This window comes from Pinus tabuliformis, chromosome 3_2 (genome assembly GCF_031772625.1).
Source record: "Pinus tabuliformis cultivar Carrire ecotype Pingquan chromosome 3_2, CPIR1, whole genome shotgun sequence".
Classification (NCBI taxonomy): domain Eukaryota; kingdom Viridiplantae; phylum Streptophyta; class Pinopsida; order Pinales; family Pinaceae; genus Pinus; species Pinus tabuliformis.
Genome location: NC_142302.1, coordinates 1,020,041,469 through 1,020,065,330, shown reverse-complemented (window position 1 = coordinate 1,020,065,330; position 23,862 = coordinate 1,020,041,469). Strand labels below are relative to the sequence as shown.

Genomic DNA, 23,862 nt, shown 5'->3' with positions numbered 1-23,862 from the left:
AGGGTCAGTGTCCTTTGGGCTGACTGCCTTTGCTGTGTGTCTCATTCAATGCCCCTATTGAGTTAGATGCTATGTTGTGTCAGAACCCATCCCCCTAGAAGAAAAAACCCTCTACCCACCTTTCCTGTGTCTCAGGGATTTGGCAGACCCTGGGAAACATCCTGAAGCTGCTGGGAACTTGATTGGATACTCAGGGACTTGTTGGCTATCCCCAGGATTTTCCAAGTTGGATTGCAGGGATACTCGAGGCATGTATCTTAAGTTTTGACAATGGATATTGATGATTGGACATTTTATTTTTGTATTACACTGAATTGAAATCTGTTGTACATGTTCCAGTTCAAAATATGGGTTTTATATGATGGGTTTTGTTTTGAGTTTTTGGTGATTTAACTATTGTCTTTTCAGAACCAACATTACAGCAGACAAAGCCACCATGTCAATATAAACCAGGAAATGCAATATTTCAAAGGGCTGATCCTTGTGGTTATTTCTTTTGTTATTTCCTTTTTTTGGGTCGTCTCACTGTTTACATATTGTATATGGGTTTCCAGGAGTCATTCAAGTCAGTTCTTCTATGGTTCCAACCTCAAGCATTGTGAAAACAATCAAATAATAGTGACTCGGACTGGATACTAAATGTTTGAAAAAATCCCTATTCAATCACCTTCCGAGTCTGAAATATGAATCTAATCACTTTACAGAACCAAAGTGTTTTGTAGTGGTTTTCAACACTGCCGTAAAGATCTGCAGAACCTATTGAGAAGAGAATACCTTTTAAGTTTTAACATAATCATCATTAACAAGAAATGTGAGAAAGAAAAAGTCCTATAGAGAGAGTTCTTTGTCTCATAGACTATTGCAAATTGAATATAGTTTCACTTAAGTTGCCTAAAGCTAAAATGCATTTTGGTCATGTCCATGGGCCAATAATTGAATGCCACAAAGCCCTTTTTTAATTGGCAAAGCTTTTTCAGAAATGGCAAGTGTAAGGGTTGTGCATAATACTAGAATATACTAGAATATAGTATAATTTTTTATGCTTATAAGCAACTACAAATGCTTATGGTGAATATATATATATATATATATATATATATATATATATATATATATATATATATATATATATATATATAGAATTGCCATCCCCATCCCCATCCTGCAGCCTCGAAACTTTCGGGGTATGCTCTCAATGATGCGAACATTGCGATTAAATCGTGATTTTTTTGCAGAAATGATTAAATCGCCGTTTTTTTGGGCGATTTTTTTTTTTTTTTTTTTCAAAAAATCGCGATTCGATCCCAAAAAATTGCGGGGGTGCAGAACAACGAGTTCTAAAAGCTATTTTTGGTTTTTTTTGCTCATTTTTTTAAGAGAGAAGACAAGAGTGAGAGCTAAGGAGGAGAATTCATCTACACAAGGGCAAGAGAGGAGAAAAGTGAAAGAATTTAGCATCCCAAGCAAAAAAAAATAAAGTTTGGACCAAGTTTCTTCAGCAAAGCGTGGTTTTCAGGTATGGGCATCAAATTTGGCCATTTTTTTTTTTTGTTTTTCTTTGGGTTTCTATCACCCATTTATTTTCCATGATTTTTGTTTGTATTTGATTGTGTTTTTTTTTTCATTTTTGTTGCATTTAGTGGAGAGGGTTTATTTTGGTAAAAAATGCAAAAACTTGATTGTTAGATTTATTTGTTTAATTTCTTCTTGTGCCTTAGTTTTTTTCCATCATTTTTGCTTGGGTTTGAATGTGTATTTTTTGTCATTATTGTTGCATTGAGTTGAGGGTTTTTTTTTTGGTAAAAAATTCAAAATGTGTTATGTAAATTTCAATTTTTATTCTTAACTTGCAGTTTTTCTTGTGCCCTAGGTTCAAACTTCAAACTTCATCTTATATTAAATCTCAAGAGTTCAACAAAGTTACAAACATGTCAAGGAAATTGGACCCTCTGTGGGAATTTGGTGAACTTGATGGAGGGTTTGACAGATCAAATTTGACTTGCAAGTTATGTGGGCATCATATGACAGGGGGGTATACAGATTCAAGTATCACCTTGCACAAATTCCTGGACATGAGGTAGGGCCTTGCATAAATACAAAACCAAAATTCATCCGAAGAGCCCTCAGATCATTGGAAGAAATAGAGCAAACCAAATTGTCCAAGCCAGCTCTAAAGAGTCAACTAGCAAGGAGTAGAGTGTCAGGATTGGGAGGTGAACATGAGAGTGGTACTGGTTCTACTTCACCATCAGCGTCTACAACCAACCCTGTAGCTACCTCCTCATTTTTTGTTCTTAGAACCACGCCTGGTTCACAACCATCTATCTCTTCAGTTATTTAAAAAAGGGAGAAAGAAGCTGACAAGTTGTTGGGCAAGTTTCTTCTTTGGAGTGATATTCCTTTCAGCGTTACAAGGAACATCTATTTTTCCAGCCCGTGGTTAATGTTATTGCTATTGTTGGCTCAGGGTACAAAGTCCCTTCTTATGTTGACTGCACTAAGAGATTGGAGGAGTTTAGGGCATCATGGGCATATACAGGATGCACTGTGATGTTAGATGGTTGGACCGATCAAAAGGGTAGAAGCCTTATTAACTTCTTGGTTAATTGTCCCAAGGGGACAATGTTTATGAAATCTGTTGATGCATCTGCACATATCAAAGATGCACGATTATTATGTGATTTGTTGGATGTGTTCATTCAAGAGGTGGGTCCACAACATGTTGTCCAAGTCATAATAGACAATGCTGCAAATTATGTTGTTGCTGGCAAGATGCTTATGGAGAGGCATCCTACCTTATTTTGGACAGCTTGTACTGCACATTGCAATGATTTGATATTGGAGGACATAGGAAAAAATCCTTTTGTCAAGGATATTGTTGAGTCATCAAAAAGCATTACAAAATTTATATATAATCATGCATCTGTGCTTCATTTGATGAGAACATTCACCAACAACAAGGAGTTGGTGCGCCTTGCCATTACACAATTTGCCACCAGTTTCATATTTCTTCAATCCCTCTTGAATTCTATGTGGGATGTGAAGAGAATGTTTCTTTCAGAGGAGTGGTGTGTTTTGGCATTTAGCTGCAAACTAGAGAAAGAGGCCATATGCAGGTTAGTTTCATATCAAAAAAGCTTCTCGGCGGGAGTGCAAGAGGTGTGTGGCATTATTGAACCTTTGGTAAAGGTTTTTCGATTAGTTGATGGAGACAAGCCCGCAATGGGCTACTTGTATGAGGCCATGGATAGGGCCAAAGAATCCATTCGGACCTACTATGATGATAAGGGGGATGAGGGGTTTGAAAAACAACAACTCCTATGGGAAGTGATTGATGAGCAATGGAACAATACACTCCATCGTCCCATTCATGTTGCAGGGATCCACTTGAACCCCGAATTTGCTTACTCCCATGCTTTCTTATTTTATGCTGAGGTCATGGATGGATTCTTCACTTGTGTTTAGAGGATGGTGCCATCTCTAGCAGAATATGCAAAAATCTCCAAAGAAATGGAGATATACAGGATGACAGGTGACACATTTAGCTTTGACATGGCTGTTGTAGATAAGAAGACTAAAATGCCAGGCAAGCTTTAGTTTGTTTCAAATTTCATTGTCTCTTCAAGTTCATACTTTGCTTCAACTTTCAAATTTCATTTTTTTCTTATGTTTATCTTATTTGTTGTGGATGCATGGTGGAGAAGCTATGGTGGCAAAGTACCCAATCTCCGAAGGCTTGCTGCTAATTTTAGGTATGTTTTATGCTAGAGCAATTTATTTCAATTTTCACAGTTAGCTCAATATCTTTTCCAGATTAGCAATCACATCAGCATTAAAGTAAACTACAGATAGAACAGAAATATAAATCACAGAAGACAAGCCAAGACAAGAGGACACAAGATGTGGCGCTAGCCAGGGACAAACCCCAATGTGGGGAAACCCTTGATCTATTCTTCTTATATGTTCTTCAATAGTTTGGCAGAGAGAGAGAGAGATAGTACATTTACAACAGAAGTCAACACTTCAACTTTCAAGATAAGAGAATAGATCATCTCTACATGAGATCAGTTGAAGACATGCTGCTTCAACTGATTCTCCAAGGTGACTCCTTCACCTATCATTGTGGTGCATCTCGTCCATATGCTGCACCTCACCGTGTAGCACCATGTTTCACTCATCATCACAGTTCTGGACCTAATGACCATGCTAGGCACTTCATGTTGTTGCTCCTGTCATTGTGCTGCTCCAATCACTGAGATGCTCTCATCACAGATCTGCGCTCAATGCTACACCCATCACTGATATGCACTTAATGACTACTATGTTGCACTTCACTGCTGTCTCTAATACCATGCTGCATCCAACTGCTACATCTAACCAAGTTGTCTAACATGCTGACCACACAGGCAGTGACATCAACCTTTAGTCCTTATCCTTGTGCAACCCTTTAACACAATACGCTACTGGCTATGGCCTGCGGCCTAGCCTAGCAACAAGCAAGGTTATCATACAATACCCAGCTATTACCGTTGAAGAACAATGTCTACCAATCAGCCTTATTGCTGCACAATATGCCCAGAATAGATCTCAAATATGTCACGCTGTCACTTACAGCAATGTGACTTTAACGCTGATGAAATACGTCCTTTAGTTGCGACATAAGACCACTTCTTCTTGCTGCGTCTTAGGTCTTTGTATGTCATTGATTAGATCTTCTTCTATTGCGGCTAATAGAGCTGCGTATAAGACCTTTTTCATGATGGCAATAGGAGCTAGATGAGGGCTGCCAATTAGGTCTCTAGATTGACAGCGTAATACATCTTCCTTTCAGATCTCTTCACTGCTGCTAGGGATTCATGACCTTCCACTAGAAAGCATATAGAACTCTTCTCAATATAGTGGCTAGAGTCTCCATTATGACAACGGATTAGGATCTTTATGGACAACAGTTTACGAGCTACTTAGACATCAAATCAAGGTTCTCTTTTGTTGCGTTTTGAGGGTTACTTGTGACAGCAAATCATGACCTGCAGCTAGGGTATTTAGGACAACGTATGAGGGCTTATCCTTCAGCGGTGTGTAGGCTTCTTTTCACTGTGGCTAGGGCTCCCTCTAGTACATCTTAGATCTGCATTGAAGCTCCTTAGACTAGATAGCCTTTTCTTGACAGCGTTGAGGGCTTGTACTTTACTTCCTTCCTTGACTGCGGCTAGGGCATGTATACCTGCGGCTAGGGCTCCTCCAAGATTCCTCCTTTAGGGCTGTGTAGAAGGCATCTTGACTAGCTGCGTAGAATTCTTTCTTCACTGCGTTAAAATCTCCTCCATGATAGCGTTAGGATCTAGGGCATCCTCTAGGGTAGCGTATCCTCTTTAGATTTCTCCTCCCACCAAAACCCAAAGACAAGTGGAGAGGAAGAGATCACCAAGAGGATGTGTGTCCAAATGACTTTCAAGGCACCTCTATTTATACTAAAATGTTGAGCACAAGAGGGGTTTATTTGGTTGCTAGTCGACTTTGACGAATTGTCCCATAACACAAATAAATTCATATCTCCATGAATACTTATCGGAATTGGATGATCTTTAGATCATCCTACACCTCCTGATGAGAGGGATCCAAGAAAAATAGCAGCTACCATTAATAAGATGACCCACATGGAGTTTGGCCCTAGTTGTCAATTTTAACACTCCCTCTCAACTAGGGAGAACTCCATTCGCTGATCCATATGTCCGACTGTACTATCTCTGCCATCAATGCCCTGCACTGCTCTGCTCTACTGAACCATGAAGAAGAAGAATTGATTGAGAATGTTTCATACCATTCTTTATTGACCTGAAGTCAGTTTCATCTAAAGAGAGTGTGTCATATCACTCTTACTGACCCGAAGTTAGTTGTATTGATCCCTGATCAATATCACAAGAGAGTGTCTCAAACCACTCATATTGATCCTAGATCAATTGGAGGTCATCCTAGCATAGGGAGTATGGTAGATACAACGATGCATCCATCAATAGTACTACTATGGTCCCTAACCCCATTTCCCTGCTCATTGATCAGATGAGAGGTACTTCCTGTGAGTCCCAGACTGCATGGGTAGGATGCCTCGACATGAGTTCTAATCATCCTGTCCCACAAGAGAACTAATCATCCTGGCTCACAGTAGAACGAATCATCTTGTCCCAAAGTCGCCTCGGGGTATTACAGGGGAAGGATGAGCTATTCACCCTGTACACAACGCATCATTAGGGGAGTGCGAGTCGCCCTATGGTCGTGTGTTGCTCCAGTAAGTACCCCAAGCCCCCCAGAGCTCCCAGAGCTCAATGTATGCAACCTGCATGACCCTTATACAAAGGTCTCTCAACAACTCCAAGTCGTTCGGAAAAGTCGCAAATTTGACCTTTCCCCGGGGCTTTGACAAAATGTCTGCGACCTGTACATCAGTCTCAATGCGATGGAGCCTCCTCGCTCGTTGACTTACCATATCCCAGATAAGGTAGTATCTGATGTCTATCTGCTGGAGCAATCATCGAATATGAGATTCCTCAACAATCGAATCCCCCCCTGGTTGTCATAGAGAATTGTAGTGGTAATAGCTCACTGAAGGGCTTCCACAACCAAGCAGCTTCACATGAGATCATACTTGTAGCTATGTATTTGGTCTCGACAGTGCTTATAGCAACCGACTTTTTTTTCCTGCTCATCCATGATATCGAAGCAAAATCCAAAGAGAACCAGCACTGAGAAGTGCTCTAGTGATCCTCCACATGGCCTACCCAGTCAACATTCGAATAATCATGCAGCTTCATATTTCCGACAGTGTATCTCAATCCATGATAGATTGTGCCCTGAAGATATCTCAGAAGATTCTTGGCACCAATCCAGTGAGGCTCAACCAAATATGAGCTCACCATGCTAACTGCAAGACATATATTCGGATGGAAGTTCACCAAGAACATCAATGCAAATGAGTTTATGAAACTCAGAGGCATTTCCCAAATTTGGTCCGGCGTCATAACCATATAACTTTTGAAAGTTAAGATCCTCGAGGTAGCCATGGGCTTGTAGTTTACCATTCCACATCCGGAATCCAACTCCCTCTTACTTCTGCAAATGAGAGGGTCTGCACTTGTTAGAAATAGGTCGTCCTCAGAAGGTGCTGGTATGAGAGGTCTATCATCCACAACCTTTGAGAAATGGTTTGGATCGGTTTCACTCCTAGTGAATCTCAACTTGATCAGACAGTTATCAATCCTCTTATACTATGCCCGGGGTGTTTTGTTTGAAGCCATAGAAGGCTTTCTTCCACCTGAATACATGAGAGTCCTGATCATGAATCTCAAACTCCTCAGGTTGTTCCAAACTTGTGGACCTACTACATGAGGGGAATGGTCCCCTTGTAAGATTTTTGTTTGGTACATCTCAAACATGTACCTTCATGCTCTTCTTGAATTCAGGCATCTGAGTCACCATCTGACTCACATCGGGTAGGGCCCCATAAGTAGACATCCAGTGCTATAGATGAGATGTGTCAACTGATATGGTCCCCAATGGACCATCCTGCAACTTGATACAAATTGCCAACCCTGAACTCAAAAGCATCTTAGAAAATTTTATTTTTAAACACGTACCTTTCCATCGATGAATGCCACCTTGTAACCTTTGACTTCCATTGCCGAAATGGACACCAGGTTCTTCTTGTGATCAGGTACATAAAAGAGATTCTGTAAGTGAATTGAGTTACCTTCATTCAATTGAGGGGTATTCCCTACACCCTTTCTGGGATAGGTGGCATCGGCTCCAAGTATAATCCCACGATTGTTTCCATCTCTACCAAATTAGAGAGAGCACCCTTCTATCTGATGGAGTGCCTTGAAGCACTACAATCAATAAGCTAGATTCCCAAAGAATCTGAAGGAGAGGGCCAATACAAGATAATGCTTCTTTATCTTATCAGAAACAGCATTTGATTCTTCATACCTGAAGTTCCTTGCTTTTTCTAAAGAGTCGGTCGTTTCCTTGATGACCTGCATTACCTGTCATTTCTCTGATCATTGAAGATGTCCCTGGAATGATTGTTATCATCATCAAGTGATGTGTCCCTACCTCGTACACTCCTTTGTTAGATGATCCAAAAATAAAATATTATCATAGGTTATAAAGTTGGAATAAAATAATTATTAATTTAAGATATTAAATTAATAATTATTATTCTAGAATATTTAATTATTTAATGGAGATATTTAGAATTATTATATTGTTGTAACAAGATATGACTCTCCAAATGTGTTGTATCTTAGGCTCTATTTTAGGAGATTTGTTAGCTAGTTGTTTTGAATAACATTTATTGTAAGTGGGCACTTGTTATTTAATAAGTGATCCGTAATTAGAGGTAGTTAGGACATTGAGCTTATAAATAGCTCATTGCAAGAGTGTTCTGTTGTTCGGTTGTAAACTCTTGCAAAATAAATATGTAATTGTTTTTCTTCTGATTAATGAAATTACGTGTCTGAGACAACTTCTACCATTATTGTGATATCAGAGCTCCAGTAATGCTGCAGTGGATGTGAGGAGGAGATTCCAGCTCTATAAGTTTTTGGAAAACTCCATTATGGAATTTGTCCAATTTTTTTTGTAAAAAGGAACATAAATTTTATTATTGATTTTAGATTTGTAAATCCTAAAATCATTTTTATTATCAAAAAAATATGCAAAATCTGCGTGACTTTCTTGCAAAATCTGCGTGACTTTCTTGCAAAATCTGTATGGCTATTGTGATGCAACGATGTGGATTTGGATCTATTGAGTGACGGTGCCAGCGTTAGCCTTCAGAATTTGACAAAGACTCTTGCACTCGACGGATCCTCTAGTTGCCATCATGAGACCATCTAACTTCTTCAGAATTCTTTGATTCCTGTTTTCTCACACTTGACTTAAGTCTCTTCTTGACCCTCCATTCGTAGACCAATTATCACTTGATGCTCGAGTATCATAGAAACTTAATTGCGTGGTAAGTTTCGACAGCAAAGATGCTTGTTTTTGGTAGCGCTCATGTCTCTGCTTTGCATTCTGATCTTCTTGGAGAAGTTCTTCAATCCTTGGTGTACTATGAGCACTGACTGAGCTATAAAGCTGGGTTAGCATTTCATCCTCGGCTTTATCAACTTGATAAAGCACCACAACTTTGGGAACATTCGCAGCACGACTATTCAAAACAACTTCCACATAACCACAAACTTCTTGAGCCATCATTCTGAGCTCCTACTCCGGATCTACAGGCCTTCTTACCATGGTTTCAAGTGATCCATCTGAAAGACTTGAATGCATTGGTGCACCAGTGTCTGAAGATGATGGACCCTTTGTTGGTGCTCCCTTTGAAGGCTGAATAATATTACTGATTTTACCAACCCATTCTGTTTTATCTACCATGTTTTCTTCTGGCTTTCTGGTGTAACCAAGCTTGCTAGTCTTCGCATTCAGGACAAACCACCGTCTACTCCAGCCAGTAGACAACGTCAACAAGCGTACGGAAAAATTCGATCTTCTTAAAGTGTTTTTTTCAAGAAAGTTTAAAGTTGAATTGAAGAGTGAAGAAGCGGAGAGATAAGGAATATTTTTTAATTCTGTAATTTTTTTTTGGAGAGATAAGGAATATTGTATTTTGGAGAGATATGGTGAGTTTTTGAATTTTGGGAATTTATTGTTTTTGGAGTAATAAGGTCATTTGTAAATTTTTGGAGTAATAAGGAGATTTTATTTGTAATTTTTATTTGGAGGGATAAGTGTGACATTGTAACTCAAAGTAATTTTACTTTGAGGGGGGGTATCTTTTTCTTACCAAGTTTTGCAAGAGCATCATTGTAAAAGTCAAATTTTGAAAGTTACCTTGTAAATATTTGAGAAATTGACTAGAGCCAAGTGCAAAGTTCAGTGATTTTTCTCTTATTTCAACGACTATATGAGGGTCAAGGCCAAGCCTCGATAGATCGTTTTTTGCGTAGTGTGTTCCATGTTGTGTTGCCCATCTTGACATTTTTTTTTAATCTTGGTGTGAAGCTTCAACACCACAATGTCAAAGTTGATTAATTTGTTTTCTGATTCCGACAAACTTGAAGGTACAAAATCTTATAAAACATGGCAATGCCTCATCGAAAGCACTCTCATTTATAATGAGTTGTGGTAGGGTATATGTGATGGTGATATTAAGCCGGATAAACCCACAGATGCAGTTGCACTAGCAAAATGGGAAGTTAAGAATGCCAAAGCATTAGCTCTCATTAAATCTTCTGCAATGATGAAATGTATGTCCATATAGAAAATGCTATAGATGCATGGTCTGCTTTGAAAACTTTGATACTCAGCCTGAATCAAAGAAAGTTGGTCTACAAATTGTTGCAACAAAAATTGACTCAAGGAGGTGATCTTCTTGAATATATCTCAAGACTTAAGAATATTAGGCAAGAAATCATTAATGTTGGGTTTCCAGTAGTGGATGATAGTTTTATGGTCAGAATTTTAATTGCTAGACTTCCTTCTTCCTACACACATTTTTTGGAGACTCTACAATTAACTGGAAAGTTAGAGAAACTAAAGTTTGATGAGCTTTGTGAAATGTTGACCCAACATGATAAAACCTTTGGGAAGAAAAAGAAAGTTGGTGAAGATGTCTTTTTCACAGAAACGAGCACTAGTAAATCATCGACTAATAGTTCTAGAAACAGAGGCAAAGGGAATTTCAATCAGAATCAAGCAACACATAATGTACAAAGCCGAGGTCGAAGCCAAAGCAGAGGAAACAACTTTAATAGAGGCAACAGTTCAGGCAGGAGTAATTTTCAAGGTAGAGGAAACAATCAAGGAAGAGGCTATTTTCAAGGACAAGGAAATAATAATCAAGGTAGAGGACAAATTCAAAATAGAAGTCAAAGCAGAGGCAGAGGACAATCTTCAGGAAGAGGAAGAGACTTAAGTCAAATTGTGTGTCGAAGATGTAACAAAGTTGGACATTATGTTGAAGATTGTCGAACTTCTCTTAATAAAATTCCCAAGTTTCATCAGCACTCAGCACAATTTGCAAATGATCAAGATGATGATAGCTCAGAATATGTTTTTACTTCCTCGCCGGCATTACAACTTTCATCCCATCTTAGAAGTGATTATGAAGATGCCTGGATCTTGGATTCAGGGGTAACTCAGCACTTGACTTGTCGACGTGATTTTTTTTGGCATTTTCAAGATTGCCAACTTAATTCCATTTTTCTTGCAGATGATACTAAACATACTCCTTATGGAAAAGGAGCAGTTAAAGTTTTTCTCCCAGGAATTGGAGAAAAAATGATTTCCAATGTATGGTATGTACCAACCTTTAAGAGAAATTTGTTGTCTTTAGTCATGATTCGACAAGCAGGACATCAGGTAATTATGGAAGATGGCCTAGTTAAGATTAATTCAGTCAAACAGAGCTTGAAAACTGTGATGACAGGTTATGAGGATGGAAAACTGTTAAGGATGAAAGGGACAGTTATTCCAAGGCATTCTGATGCTGCAGGAGTAGTGACTACAGGAATTTCACCTATAAGATTATGGCATGTAAGATATGGACATTTAAATTTTGATAGTCTTTCTTAATTGCAGAAACAAGGGATGGTTAAAGGACTTCCCACTTTCAAAAAGGAAAATGCAAAATGTGAAGCTTGCATTTATGGAAAACAAAGTCAAGAAAGCTTTCCAACAAGTTCATGGCGTGCAAACAGGCGGCTACAACTAGTTCACAGTGATGTTTGTGGACCACTACAGACTTCATTTGGTGGTTGCAAATATTTCTTACTATTCATTGATGATTTTAGTAGAATGACTTGGGTTTATTTCTTAAAGCAAAAGTCAGAAGCATTTGAAAAGTTTAAAATTTTTTGCCAACTTGTTGAAAATGAAGTCAAAGAAAAGATAGGTACTCTTAGGACAGATAATGGGGGAGAATTCACTTCAAATGAATTCAAAACTTATTGCAGTGATAATGGCATAAAACGACATCTTACCAATGTTTACACTCCACAGCAAAATGGAGTAGTAGAAAGAATGAATCGTACCTTGTTAGGAATGGCGAGATCTATGTTAACTTTCAAAAGGTTAAGTCCAACATATTGGGCAGAAGCAATTCATACAGTTGTCTACTTAAGAAATAGATCTCCAACTACTTCTTTAGACGGAATCACACCTTATGAAGCTTGGTTTGGTTTCAAACCTCGAGTTAAACATCTTAGAGTTTTTGGATCAGTATGTTATGCCTTAGTTCCGAAAGAAAAACGAACTAAGCTTGACTCAAGAAGTTTGAAATGCACAATGATTGGCTATTCTGATGAGAAGAAAGGGTACTGTCTTTTGACCAATGGAAAATTTATTGTGAGCAGGGATGTAATTTTTGATGAAACACAGAGTAAGAGTGCTGAAGAAATCGAAAGTCTTCTTCAAAAGTTAGAAACTAAAGGCAATCGAAGAAAAGGAAATACACAAAGTCAACCAAATTCACCAAATTGGTATGAACTTGATTTTCCTTCATCTGAAGATGATTCATCCAGTCCATCTACTTCAACAACACCATCTGGATCTTCTAGCAGTTCATCCGCATCTCCAAGCAGCAGCAATTCTTTTGACAGTGATTCTCCACCTCCAGAATCTCCAACTGATCAATGAACATCAGTTTATATTAATCCTCTTTACAATGATGGTGAATTTTCAGAATCCCAAACAACTGAGCATCAACTACCAAAACGGGCGGTTCAACTTTTGAAAGATGTAAAGCCTGATGAGCAGAATAAAACAGGCACAAGAAAGTCACACAGAAGTGAAGGAACATTTGCCTTCACAGCACATGATTTTACTGAACCTTCCACCTACAAAGAAGCAGTAAAACATAAAGAATGGCAACAGGCTATGGTTGAAGAATATCGAGCAGTAATTGATAACAACACTTCGAAACTTGTTAATTGTCCTCAAAATGTTAAACCCATAGGATGCAAATGGGTTTACAGAATTAAGTACAACCAAAAGGGAGAACTTGAAAAGTATAAAGCAAGACTTGTCGCTAAAGGTTTTGCGTAGCAGGAAGGCATTGATTATGAGGAAACTTTGCTCCTACAACTAAATGGAACACCATCCGATTAAAACTTGCATTGGCCGCTCAGAAAGGATGAAAAGTTCATCAAATGGATGTGAAAAGTGCTTTTCTCAACGGGGATTTACAGGAAGAAGTCTATATGACACAACCACCCAGTTTTGAAATTGAAGGGCAAGAACATAAAGTCTACAAATTGATCAAGGCTTTATATGGGTTAAAATAAGCTCCCTGAGCTTGGTATGCAAAAATGGATGAATACCTTAGGAAAGTTGGTTTTCAACGTAGTGAATCTGATGATACTTTGTATGTGCGACAACAGGGAAAATATCTGGTGATTCTCGGTATGTATGTAGATGATTTGATCATTACTGGAAACAATGATGATCACATTGCACAGGTAAAAACGGAGTTACATGTAGGTTTTAAGATGACAGATTTGGGATTACTTCACTACTATCTTGGAGTTGAAGTCTTCCAATGTCCACATCATATTTTCATTTCTCAGAGTAAGTATGCAGCAGAGGTTCTTCAATGATTTGGAATGCAGGATTGCAAGCCCATTCTTACCCCCATGGAGCAAAACTTGAAACTTTCAAAATTTGAAGGGGGAGAAAAGGTGGACAACACTACTTACAGACAATTGATTGGCAGCGTGATTTATTTAACAAACACTTGTCTTGATCTATCTTATGTAGTCAGTTATTCTTTCATGTTTTATGCAGGAACCACGAAATAGCCACTGGCATGCAGCCAAAAGAGTTCTTCGATATATCCAAGGAACAAAAGATTTTGGTCTTCTTTACACAGATTAAAAACTTTGTACTTGGTGGATATTCAGATGCCGACTTTTTTGGAAGTATTGATGATCAAGCATCAACATCAGGGTATTTAATGAACATGGGGTTAGCAGCAGTATCTTGGAGTTGTAAGAAACAAGATACAGTGGCCACTTCTTCAGCAGAAGCAGAGTACATTTCAGCATGGAAAGTAGCATGTGAAATTGTTTGGTTGCGCAGAATTTTGCAGGACTTGGGCATTTCTCAGGCAGAAGCTACATCATTATTCATTGACAGCCAATCAGTCATCAAACTTGCCAGGAACCCAGTTTTTCATTCAAAGACAAAGCATGTGGACACCAAGTATCATCATATCATATCTCTCATTGCCAAAGATGTCCTCAAGCCAGTTTATTATCCTTCCGAAGATCAGATCTCCGACATTTTCACAAAACCGCTTGGCAGAATAAAATTTACTAAGTTCAGGGATGAACTTGGTATCTGTTGTAATGTATCTTTGGATCATAGGGGGAATGTTAGATGATCCAAAAATAAAATATTATCATAGGTTATAAAGTTGGAATAAAATAATTATTAATTTAAAATATTAAATTAATAATTATTATTATAAAATATTTAATTATTTAATGGAGACATTTAGAATTAGTATATTGTTGTAACAAGATATGACTCTCCAAATGTGTCGTATCTTAGGCTCTATTTTAGGAGATTTGTTAGCTAGTTGTTTTGAATAGCATTTATTGTAAGTGGACACTTGTTATTTAATAAGTGATCCATAATTAGAGGTAGTTAGGACATTGAGCTTATAAATAGCTCATTGCAAGAGTGTTTTGTTGTTCGGGTGTAAACTCTTGCAAAATCAATATGTAATTGTTTTCTTCTGATTAATAAAATTACGTGTCTGAGGACACTTTTGCCATTATCCTTCACATAATGGCCGATCTTATTACAACCAAGGCATCTGCCTTTCCTTCCACCCTTAGATCCAGACTTCCCATTGAAGTGATCTTTAGGTAGGCCATCAGAAACTTCCGCTGCGCCATTCTGATAATATTCTCTGCTTCGACTTCACCCTTGGTGAATTTGAAGAGGGATGAGGAATCCATTGATTCTTTTGTCCTTTCACAACTATCTTCGGTGATTGTTCTTTCACTCTTGCTTGGGCATTGTCTTCACATCGCTCTGAAACCATGTTAATTTTAGGTATGTTCTATGCTAGAGCAATTTATTTCAATTTTCATAGTTAGCTCAATATCTTTTCTAGATTAGCAATCACATCAGCATTAAAGTAAATTGTAGATAGAACATAAATATAAATCGTAGAAGACAAGCCAAGACAAGAGGACACAAGATGTGGCGCTAGCCAGGGACAAACCCCAATGTGGGGAAACCCTTGATCAATTCTTCTTATATGTTCTTCAATAGTTCAGCATAGGGAGAGATATATAGTACATTTACAATAGAAGTCAACAGTTCGACTTTCAAGATAAGAGAATAGATCATCTCTACATGAGATCAGTTGAAGACATGTTGCTTCAACTGATTCTCCAAGGTGACTCCTTCACCTATCATTGTGTTGCATCTCGTCCATATGTTGTACCTCACCGTTAGCACCATGCTGCACTCATCATCATAGTGTTGGACCTAATGACCATGCTAGGCACTTCATGCTGCTGCTCCTATCATTGTGCTGCTCCAATCACTGAGCTGCTCTCATCACGGATCTGCACTCAATGTTGCACTCATCATTGATCTGCACTCAATGTTGCACTCATCACTTATTTGCACTTAATGACTACTATGCTGCACTTCACTGTTGTCTCTAATACCATGCTGCATCCAATTGTTGCATCTAACCAAGTTGTCTAACATGCTGACCACACAAGCAGTCACATCAACCTTCAGTCCTTATCCTTGTGCAACCCTTAACACAATACGCTGCTGGCTATGGCCTGTGGCCTAGCCCAACAACAAGCAAGGTTATCATACAGTACCCAACTATTACCCTTGAAGAACAATGTCTACCAATCAGCGTTATTGCTGCACAGTATGCCCATAACAGATCTCAAATGTGTCACGTTGTCACCTACAACAATGTGACTTTAACGCTGATGAAATACTTCCTTTAGCTGTGGCATAAGACCACTTCTTCTCGTTGCATCTTAGGTCTTTGTATGTCACTGATTAGGGCCTCTTCTATTGTGGCTAATAGAGCTGCGTATAAGACCTTTTTCATGATGGCAAATAGGAGCTAGATGAGGGCTACCAATTAGGTCTCTAGATTGACAACATAATACATCTTCGTTTCAGATCTCCTCACTGTTGCTAGGGTTTCATGACGTTCCACTAGACAACATATAAAACTCTTCTCAATACAGTGGCTAGAGTCTCCATTATGGCAGCGGATTAGGATATTTATGGATAGCGGTTTAGGAGCTACTCAGACATCAGATCAAGGTTCTCTTTTGCTGCATTTTGAGGGTTACTTGTGACAGCAAATCATGACCTGCAGCTAGGGTATTTAGGACAATGTATGAGGGCTTATCCTTCAGTTGTGTGTAGGCTTCTTTTCACTGCGGCTAGGGCTCCCTCTAGTACTCCTTAGATCTGTGTTGAAGCTCCTTAGACTAGAGAGCCTTTTCTTGACAGCGTTGAGGGCTTATACTTTACTTCCTTCCTTGATTGCGGCTAGGGCATGTATACCTGTGGCTAGGGCTCCTCCAAGATTCCTCCTTTAGGGCTGTGTAGAAGGCATCTTGACTAGCTGCGTAGAACCCTTTCTTCACTGTGTTAAAATCTCCTCCATGATAGCGTTAGGATCTAGGGCATCCTCTAGGGCAACGTATCCTCTTTAGATTTCTCCTCCCACCAAAACCCTAAAGACAAGTGGAGAGGAAGAGATCACCAAGAGGATATGTGCCCAAATGAATTTCAAGGCACCTCTATTTATACTAAAACGTTGAGCACAAGAGGGGTTTATTTGGTCGCTGGCCGACCTTGACGAATTGTCCCATAACACAAATAAATTCATATCTCCATGAACACTTATCGGAATCAGATGATCTTTAGATCAATTCTACACCTCTCTATGAGAGGATCCAAGAAAAATATCAACTGCCATTAATAAGATGACTCACATGGAGTTTGGCCCTAGTTTCCAATTTTAACACTTGCCATTCGAGTGCTCAGCCAAACATGTAGCTCCTTGAGATGCGAGCGCAACTGGAGTGTATTTGCAAAAATGCACACCCAAAAGCACAACGGGTTAAAATATTCCCAATTTCCAATTAATTTTTTGAATTCATTAAATAATATTTTTTTATCATTATATTATTTTATTATTTATAATTTATTAATTTATGACCCTTGTACAAGTTGGAGTCCCAGTGACTTAATGACATGGTCTACGTCTACTACAATCTTCGATTGTGGGTGAGGCAACTTGAGAGGACACCTGATGTGGAGGCCATCTCATTGGATGGGATTGACACCATTGTTGCATGGAGGGTTGAGGCCAAGAGGCCTATCATGGAGTCGGCCCCTGATTGGTTAGAGCAGGAGGTAGTGGAGGGGGTAGAGGAGGAGGAGGAGGAGGTGACACCACCTACCCCTGTCACCAGTAGAGGACGTGGTCTACCTCCTATAACTCCTAGTTCTTCAGCTTCTAGAGCACAACAGAGTCCACTACCAGCTCCACCGCCATCTACATCTAGAGGGAAAGCTTTTGCATTTTCTTGCAAGAGGGGCAGAGAAAATCAGTAGTATTAGTTATTTGGTTCATTTCATTGTATATGACATTATGACTCATGATATGAGATACATTACTATATTTTTTGTTGATATTTTGAGGCTGAGTTGGGACTCAGGACTTAGTATTCAGGACATGATTCACTATTATGTGTGATGTAGCACTAGAAATGATATTACACATCCTATATATTAGTTCTTTTTTCATATTTATGTGTTAATGCGTTTACTTTATGTTGTGGATGCTTTAGATATTAAAAAATTTGAAAAAGTTGAATATTTTTGTATTTGCCGATTTTTACCGATTTTTTCCCGATTTTCACGATTTTTTCCGCTTTCGAACCCTCGCCAATTTAATCCTGGTCAGGATGTTCGCAACACTGGCTCTAACCATTTTGGGGATATTTCCTCCTGTCCCCGCTGTTCCACCATTCTGAAAACCAGCAAGACATAGGCTAGGTGCCATAATCAGTGCCTACAGGTTTACTCTGGGTACTATTGGTGAAATATGGGGAAGTGGCCAGGGGTTTCCCTGCTACATTTTCTGTTGAAACAAAATTGTCACATCTGGAAGAACTTCTATAACAAAAAATCAATATGGGGTTATGCGATCTTCTTGCTCTCAAATGCAAAGTGAATTTGAGAGTTAGAACATTAAATCTGCAAGAAATGATGGAATTGAATGAGGGTCCTGTTATCCCTCATTTCAACAGGGATACATATGTACCTTTTCATTTTTGGCAGCACCATTGTTAGCCCAAAGAATGCAAGTCAAAAGCCTGTACCCATGTGGAGGCCCTGTATTATGGTATCCTAGGCCTGTTATGGTTGGCTATGACCAATCCCTTTGGCCTATGTACCTAGTCCTTTTGTCCTCTATAGGGTCAAGGGGCTTTGGAGGGATTGCGTGGGACTCATGGTTTAGAGGAGCCATCAGTTTTGTAAGTGGGTGATCTTACATTGTAGGGCCAGTCCAGCCCATATCCTGTGTGATGTGAATCCTTACACTTAATGTAGCAATGGGAATTCTCTTACTGTAATCTAGGAAATGAATTCTTTTGCCATAGGTCCTTAGGGATTTTGTAGGAATTTGGATTAAAGTTCACCTTTCTTGTAGTTGTTTTTCAAGCGCAAATATGCCATTTCTGAAAATGTGCTAGCTTGTTGACTACTACAGGCTCAACAAATCTTGGTTTGCTAACTTGTTTCCCATAAAGTGGCAGATATATAGTTCTCGTATATCATTAAAGGGCTGAATATGTTATGTTTAAAAATGAATTATACCTTAAAATTGAGAAATTGTCAAATATTTTGACTGTTGGACTAGTATCAAAGCCTGGCTTCATAAGGGTTTCTATGATTTTTATTGTTCGTCTTGCAGCGTAGATAGCATCCATATAGTGAATGTTCATCAAAGCAATGGCTTCATGCTTTATATTATATATTTACATAGATCATTTAGTTTTATGACCGGATTTTGTTTGACCAGAATGGTCATCTACCTCCTCTTGTCATGCAGTTTATCCAGGTGCAATCATGTTCTAACCTATGTCACAGGGATTTGAGTATCCGAGGTACATTGACACCCCAAAATAAGAGACAGATAAAGATATAATTCTTTTTTATAGAAATGAAATATAGAATTACAGAAGTAGATATGGATATTAGTATCTGAGGTACATAAACCAGTGTTTTTAAAACCGGAACCGGTGACCGGACCGGTCCACCTAATGAACCGGTTTACCGACCGGAACCGGTCTAACCGGGACTGGTTTGGTCTAAACGAACCGGTTTTAGAAAAATACATTAAATAATTATTTTTAATGAAAAAAACTATTTTTAAGATTTAAAACCATGATTCCAAGCCAATAGAGACAAAATATGCAAAGATTGCTCATTGATATACCATGTAAAGCCTTCAAGGTGAATATATCAAACTGGCACCGAGTGCAATACATATCATCGACAAAATACATAAGCAATGAGGCTCTAAATGGCCACTAGAGTGCAAAAATAAAGCCTACAAACTATGGGGCCAGTGGCCTACTACAAGACTTCAGTCTAGACTCTACATATATGATAATAGTAATACTATAATAGTGATCAACATTATCTCTTGAAGTTGAAACTTCTCATGAGTCTCAGTCATCATGATCAAACTCAGTTGGTTGAGTCTCGACTCCCAAACTGTGTAGCCACAAACTTCTCTATTGGTTCAGTGACTTGAGTCTCAAACTTCTGAAGGTATTCTGCCCTAATATGCCCTATTATTTCATTTGGTGCTCCACATGGCTTTACATGGCCTCCTATCCCAGCCAAGTGTTGCTTGAACCTGTTAATACCCCCTCCTTGAATGGATTTTTGGCAATATTTGCAGATCATTTTGCCATCAATCATATCACAATGAGCCCATGCAGTATCTTCGGCTTTTGGAGGCATGATGACTCCCTGGATGGTAGATCATAGAAGTGAGAAGTTTATAACACAAAAAAAAAATCATGGACAGCAGACTCAAATGAGGAATTATCAAGTGCAAATCCTTACCTGGAAATGCAAACTAGCTCCCTTAGCCTCCTCTTGAAGATGGCAACTCCACTGACAGCTACACACTATCTCCAAAATAGCTCCAACTCCAACTCCAAGATGACTACTTCAGCAAAAACTCCACACTCTCCAAGCTCACAAACAAACTCACAAACACTCACAAACAGTCCAAATCAGTTGTGTGAGACAAATGAGAGTGAGAGGGGTGTCTTATAGCAAGTGTGAGGGTGTTTTTGGAGGGAAAACACCTTTCCCTGCCCCCCAAAACCCCAAAACCACCACTAACAGCCAAAACCGCAGCGCTTTTTCCTTTTGCCGGCGGCCTGTCCATAAACCGGCCGGTTTAGGACGGAACCGGCCAGTTAGCTATAAACCTGCCGGTTCCGCCCTAAACCGGCCGGTTTTTACCGGTTAGGGCTATATTTTGGGCAAGTGACGGAGGAAACCGGGTTAGAAGGGCCGGTTCGGACCGGCCAGGCCTCCAACCGGCCGGTTAGGCCGGTAACCGGTTTTCTGGGCCGGTTTTTAAAACTATGATATAAACACCCCGAAACAAGAAACAGATATCGATAAAAAAAATTAGAAATGAAATAGACATACAGATGTAACTTAATGAACATTTAGAAAATAGAACTGCTGCGCTGGTATTGTCTTAATGGTGGATGATTTCTGGGCCTAACCACGCCTTTATAGCATTTCTTTTAAATGCTAGAAATGTGCTGTCGTGCGTTATTTTTATTGCCCATGTGTTAGACACGTGGGGACACATGGACCTGGCGTGTCTGACACAGGACACATCTGAAGCGTGTGGAACATGTGGTGCTCACATATCCCAGACATGTGGATACGGATGGAGGGGATCTACCATGTATCCTCTATCTTAGGTTTTAACACGAGTTATTGTAGTTGTGAAAATAACAGAGACATAGTTTGCTGGTTTTATCTGCGATATTCTCTAAGAACCTTGGCTGAAGAATGCATTTATTGTCAGAAGACAAGTTTTATAGGGTAAATCTCAGGGTGTTGAGAATATTTTGTGCATTTATAGTATACGATACTTTTAACAATAATTTATCAGTAACTTGGGTGGAAATTTTCTGTGGTAATAGCTGGTAAACAATCTTTTTTCCATGAAACCCATTCTATTCCAGGCAAACGAGATGAACCCATTCTACACCAGGCAAACCAGATTCTTCAGCTCTATACAACAATATACTCATCAAGAGCTCAAACATGTCACTTACGAGAATTGATCCTGGGTAGGGAGGATAACTGTTAATTTTAGGCAACAATGGTATGTTCTATGCTTTAGAGCAATTTTACTTCAGTTTCTTTATTAGCCCAATATCAATATCCAGTTTAGCAATCACATCATCATGATAGTAAAATGCAGATAGAACATAAACATAAACAGTAGAAGACAAGGCAAGACAAGAGGACACAAGATATCGCACCAGCCAGGGACAAACTCCAATGTGGGGAAACCCTTGATCAATTGTTCAGTAGAGAGAGAGTACAATTTACAAATCTGATAATTTATGACAGCATAAAATGAACCCTAACCAGAAAAGTCAATGCTGGTCAACAGGGCAGAATTCTTCCTCAATTCAGGTTGGTCAAACCCAGTCAACTTTGGCCTCCAACAGCAAGTCTAATCAGCCCAAAACAGTCCAAAAAAGTCCAGTCAAAACTGGTCAGCGAAAATCGACCCAGCGGCCAGCCCTAGTACAGTCAACGCTAGTCAAAACAGATGTCAGATTGCCTCGGTTTTTGTGCCCAGATCTGCGGCCTGCTAGGACACAAATTCCTCACCCAAATCCATAGTCAAGGAAGGTCAACGCAGCCCAAGAAAACAGCCTAAATTCAGTTAAATTGGTCAACACCTAAAGCAGAAAATCGTCCTCCTTCGCACGTGTGAGAGAGAAAACTGCCCAGAAAATCCATACCCAATCAGATGAGGGGAGAGAGAGATGCGAGGGAATGAGTGATATCCAAATGAGGCTCAGGCCTCATAAATTTATAGCTAACGTTGAGGATGAATAGATGTTATTGTTGGGCTTCTGAGCCTACCTTGACTGCTGGCCGACCTTGACAATTTGTCCATAATCAAAATAAATTCATAACTTCATTTGTACATGTCGGAATCGGATGATCTTTAGATCAATCCTACACGTCTCGGAGAGAGGAATCCAAGAAAAATATCAGCTGTCATAAATGAGATGACACATACGGAGTTTGCCCCTAGTCGCTAATTTTAACAACTCCTCTCAACTGCCCGGGTTAGCCTCAATTGGTAAAAGATATTCTGTTGAGTGTCTGTTAAAATTGCAAATCTTTAAGCTTCTGTTTTCTGAAATTATTTAGCTGGATCTTTTACATTTTCTCCCAGCGGTGTTTTGGATGTAGCTATTTCATAGTTGACAAGACTGAATATGTTTTATACAACATCTATCTTTATCTAACAGATTGCAGATAACACGTAGACTATTGGGTAAACATTCTGCAAGAGGTGAATTTGCTTAATGCAGAAAGGAGCTCCTGCAGGGGGGAGATTATCTGTTTTTTTCTAATTGTATTGATGCAGGAATTTGAAATGCATTTCTTAAGTCCAAAAAATGTGCTGTAATGCCTTGAACTTGATTTTGTCTTTCTTGCAGCTTTTTAAAATAAGTGAGGAAGTTGTTGTAGATGCAACAGAAAAGGGGAATGTTGCACGCCTTATTAACCACTCTGTAAGTATTCCATGTTCCATTTATTACCTTTTCCGCATCTGTAAGCTACAATTGCGAGCAACAGGACTTACCAATAAAATAATTTTGCCCTGGTCACAGTGCATGCCGAACTGTTATGCAAGGATCATGAGTATCGATGGTGACGAGAGTCGAATTGTACTAATTGCTAAGAAGAATGTTGCAGCTGGTGAGGAGTTAACGTAAGTTCCACATTGGCCTCTTTATTTTGATTTCAGTTTCTAAACTTATATTTTATCTTCTTTATGCGTCCTATTTTGTTTTGGTATGACAGGTATGACTATCAATTTGATCCTGAAGAACGTAAAGTCCCATGCCACTGTGGATCATCTGTATGTCGCAAATTCATGAATTAAATTTGATATCCAGGCCGTAGAAAGTTTAAATTTTCTCAATGTATGTATCCTTCTTTTGAAAATCAATGCACTCCATTGTTTTCGGTCCAATTTTTCCAATTTATTGTAATAATTTTCAAGCTAAGCTTGCTTGAAATTAGAGCCGCGTTGGCAATCATGTACAGGCATCTTAGGTTTTCTTTATAAATTTACAGATCAAATCTTTGATCTGTTTAAATTTCATCAAGCGAAGGTTCTGATTTGTTCACTAGACTGCTCAAATGCGAGCATTATACTACACTTGAGATGACTTCATATAGGTAATCATTCTCACCATAGATGTTTATTATTGTTATTCTTCTTCGATGTTTTCTGGAGCAATGAAACTTTTGCCCAATTGTCAAAGTTGACCATCTTGAAATTTTAGAACTTGCATATTTGGTCCCGTTGTACAAAATATTTTCCAACGAAAAACTGATCTGCCAATGTGGGGTTTAAAGGAAAAGAAAGGTTGTTTTATAGTTTCATGTGTACCTCTTTTGTGTTAGGTCACCAAATCTCTTTTTGTGCTGGAA

At 38.9% G+C, this 23,862-nt stretch overlaps 1 protein-coding gene across 2 annotated transcripts in view; it reads left to right on the top strand.

Moving 5' to 3' along the window:
• Positions 1-23,534, top strand: part of LOC149184054 (histone-lysine N-methyltransferase ATX5-like) — a 280,597-nt gene extending 257,063 nt beyond the window's left edge. For both annotated transcript variants that reach the window (XM_089417386.1, XM_089417387.1), the window contains 3 exons: positions 22,860-22,934; positions 23,034-23,134; positions 23,227-23,534. In XM_089417386.1, the coding sequence (XP_089273512.1) occupies positions 22,860-22,934; positions 23,034-23,134; positions 23,227-23,308 (258 nt within the window). In that variant the 3' untranslated portion in view covers positions 23,309-23,534. The remainder of the gene's footprint in view (positions 1-22,859; positions 22,935-23,033; positions 23,135-23,226) is intronic.
• Positions 23,535-23,862: the final 328 nt, after the last annotated feature.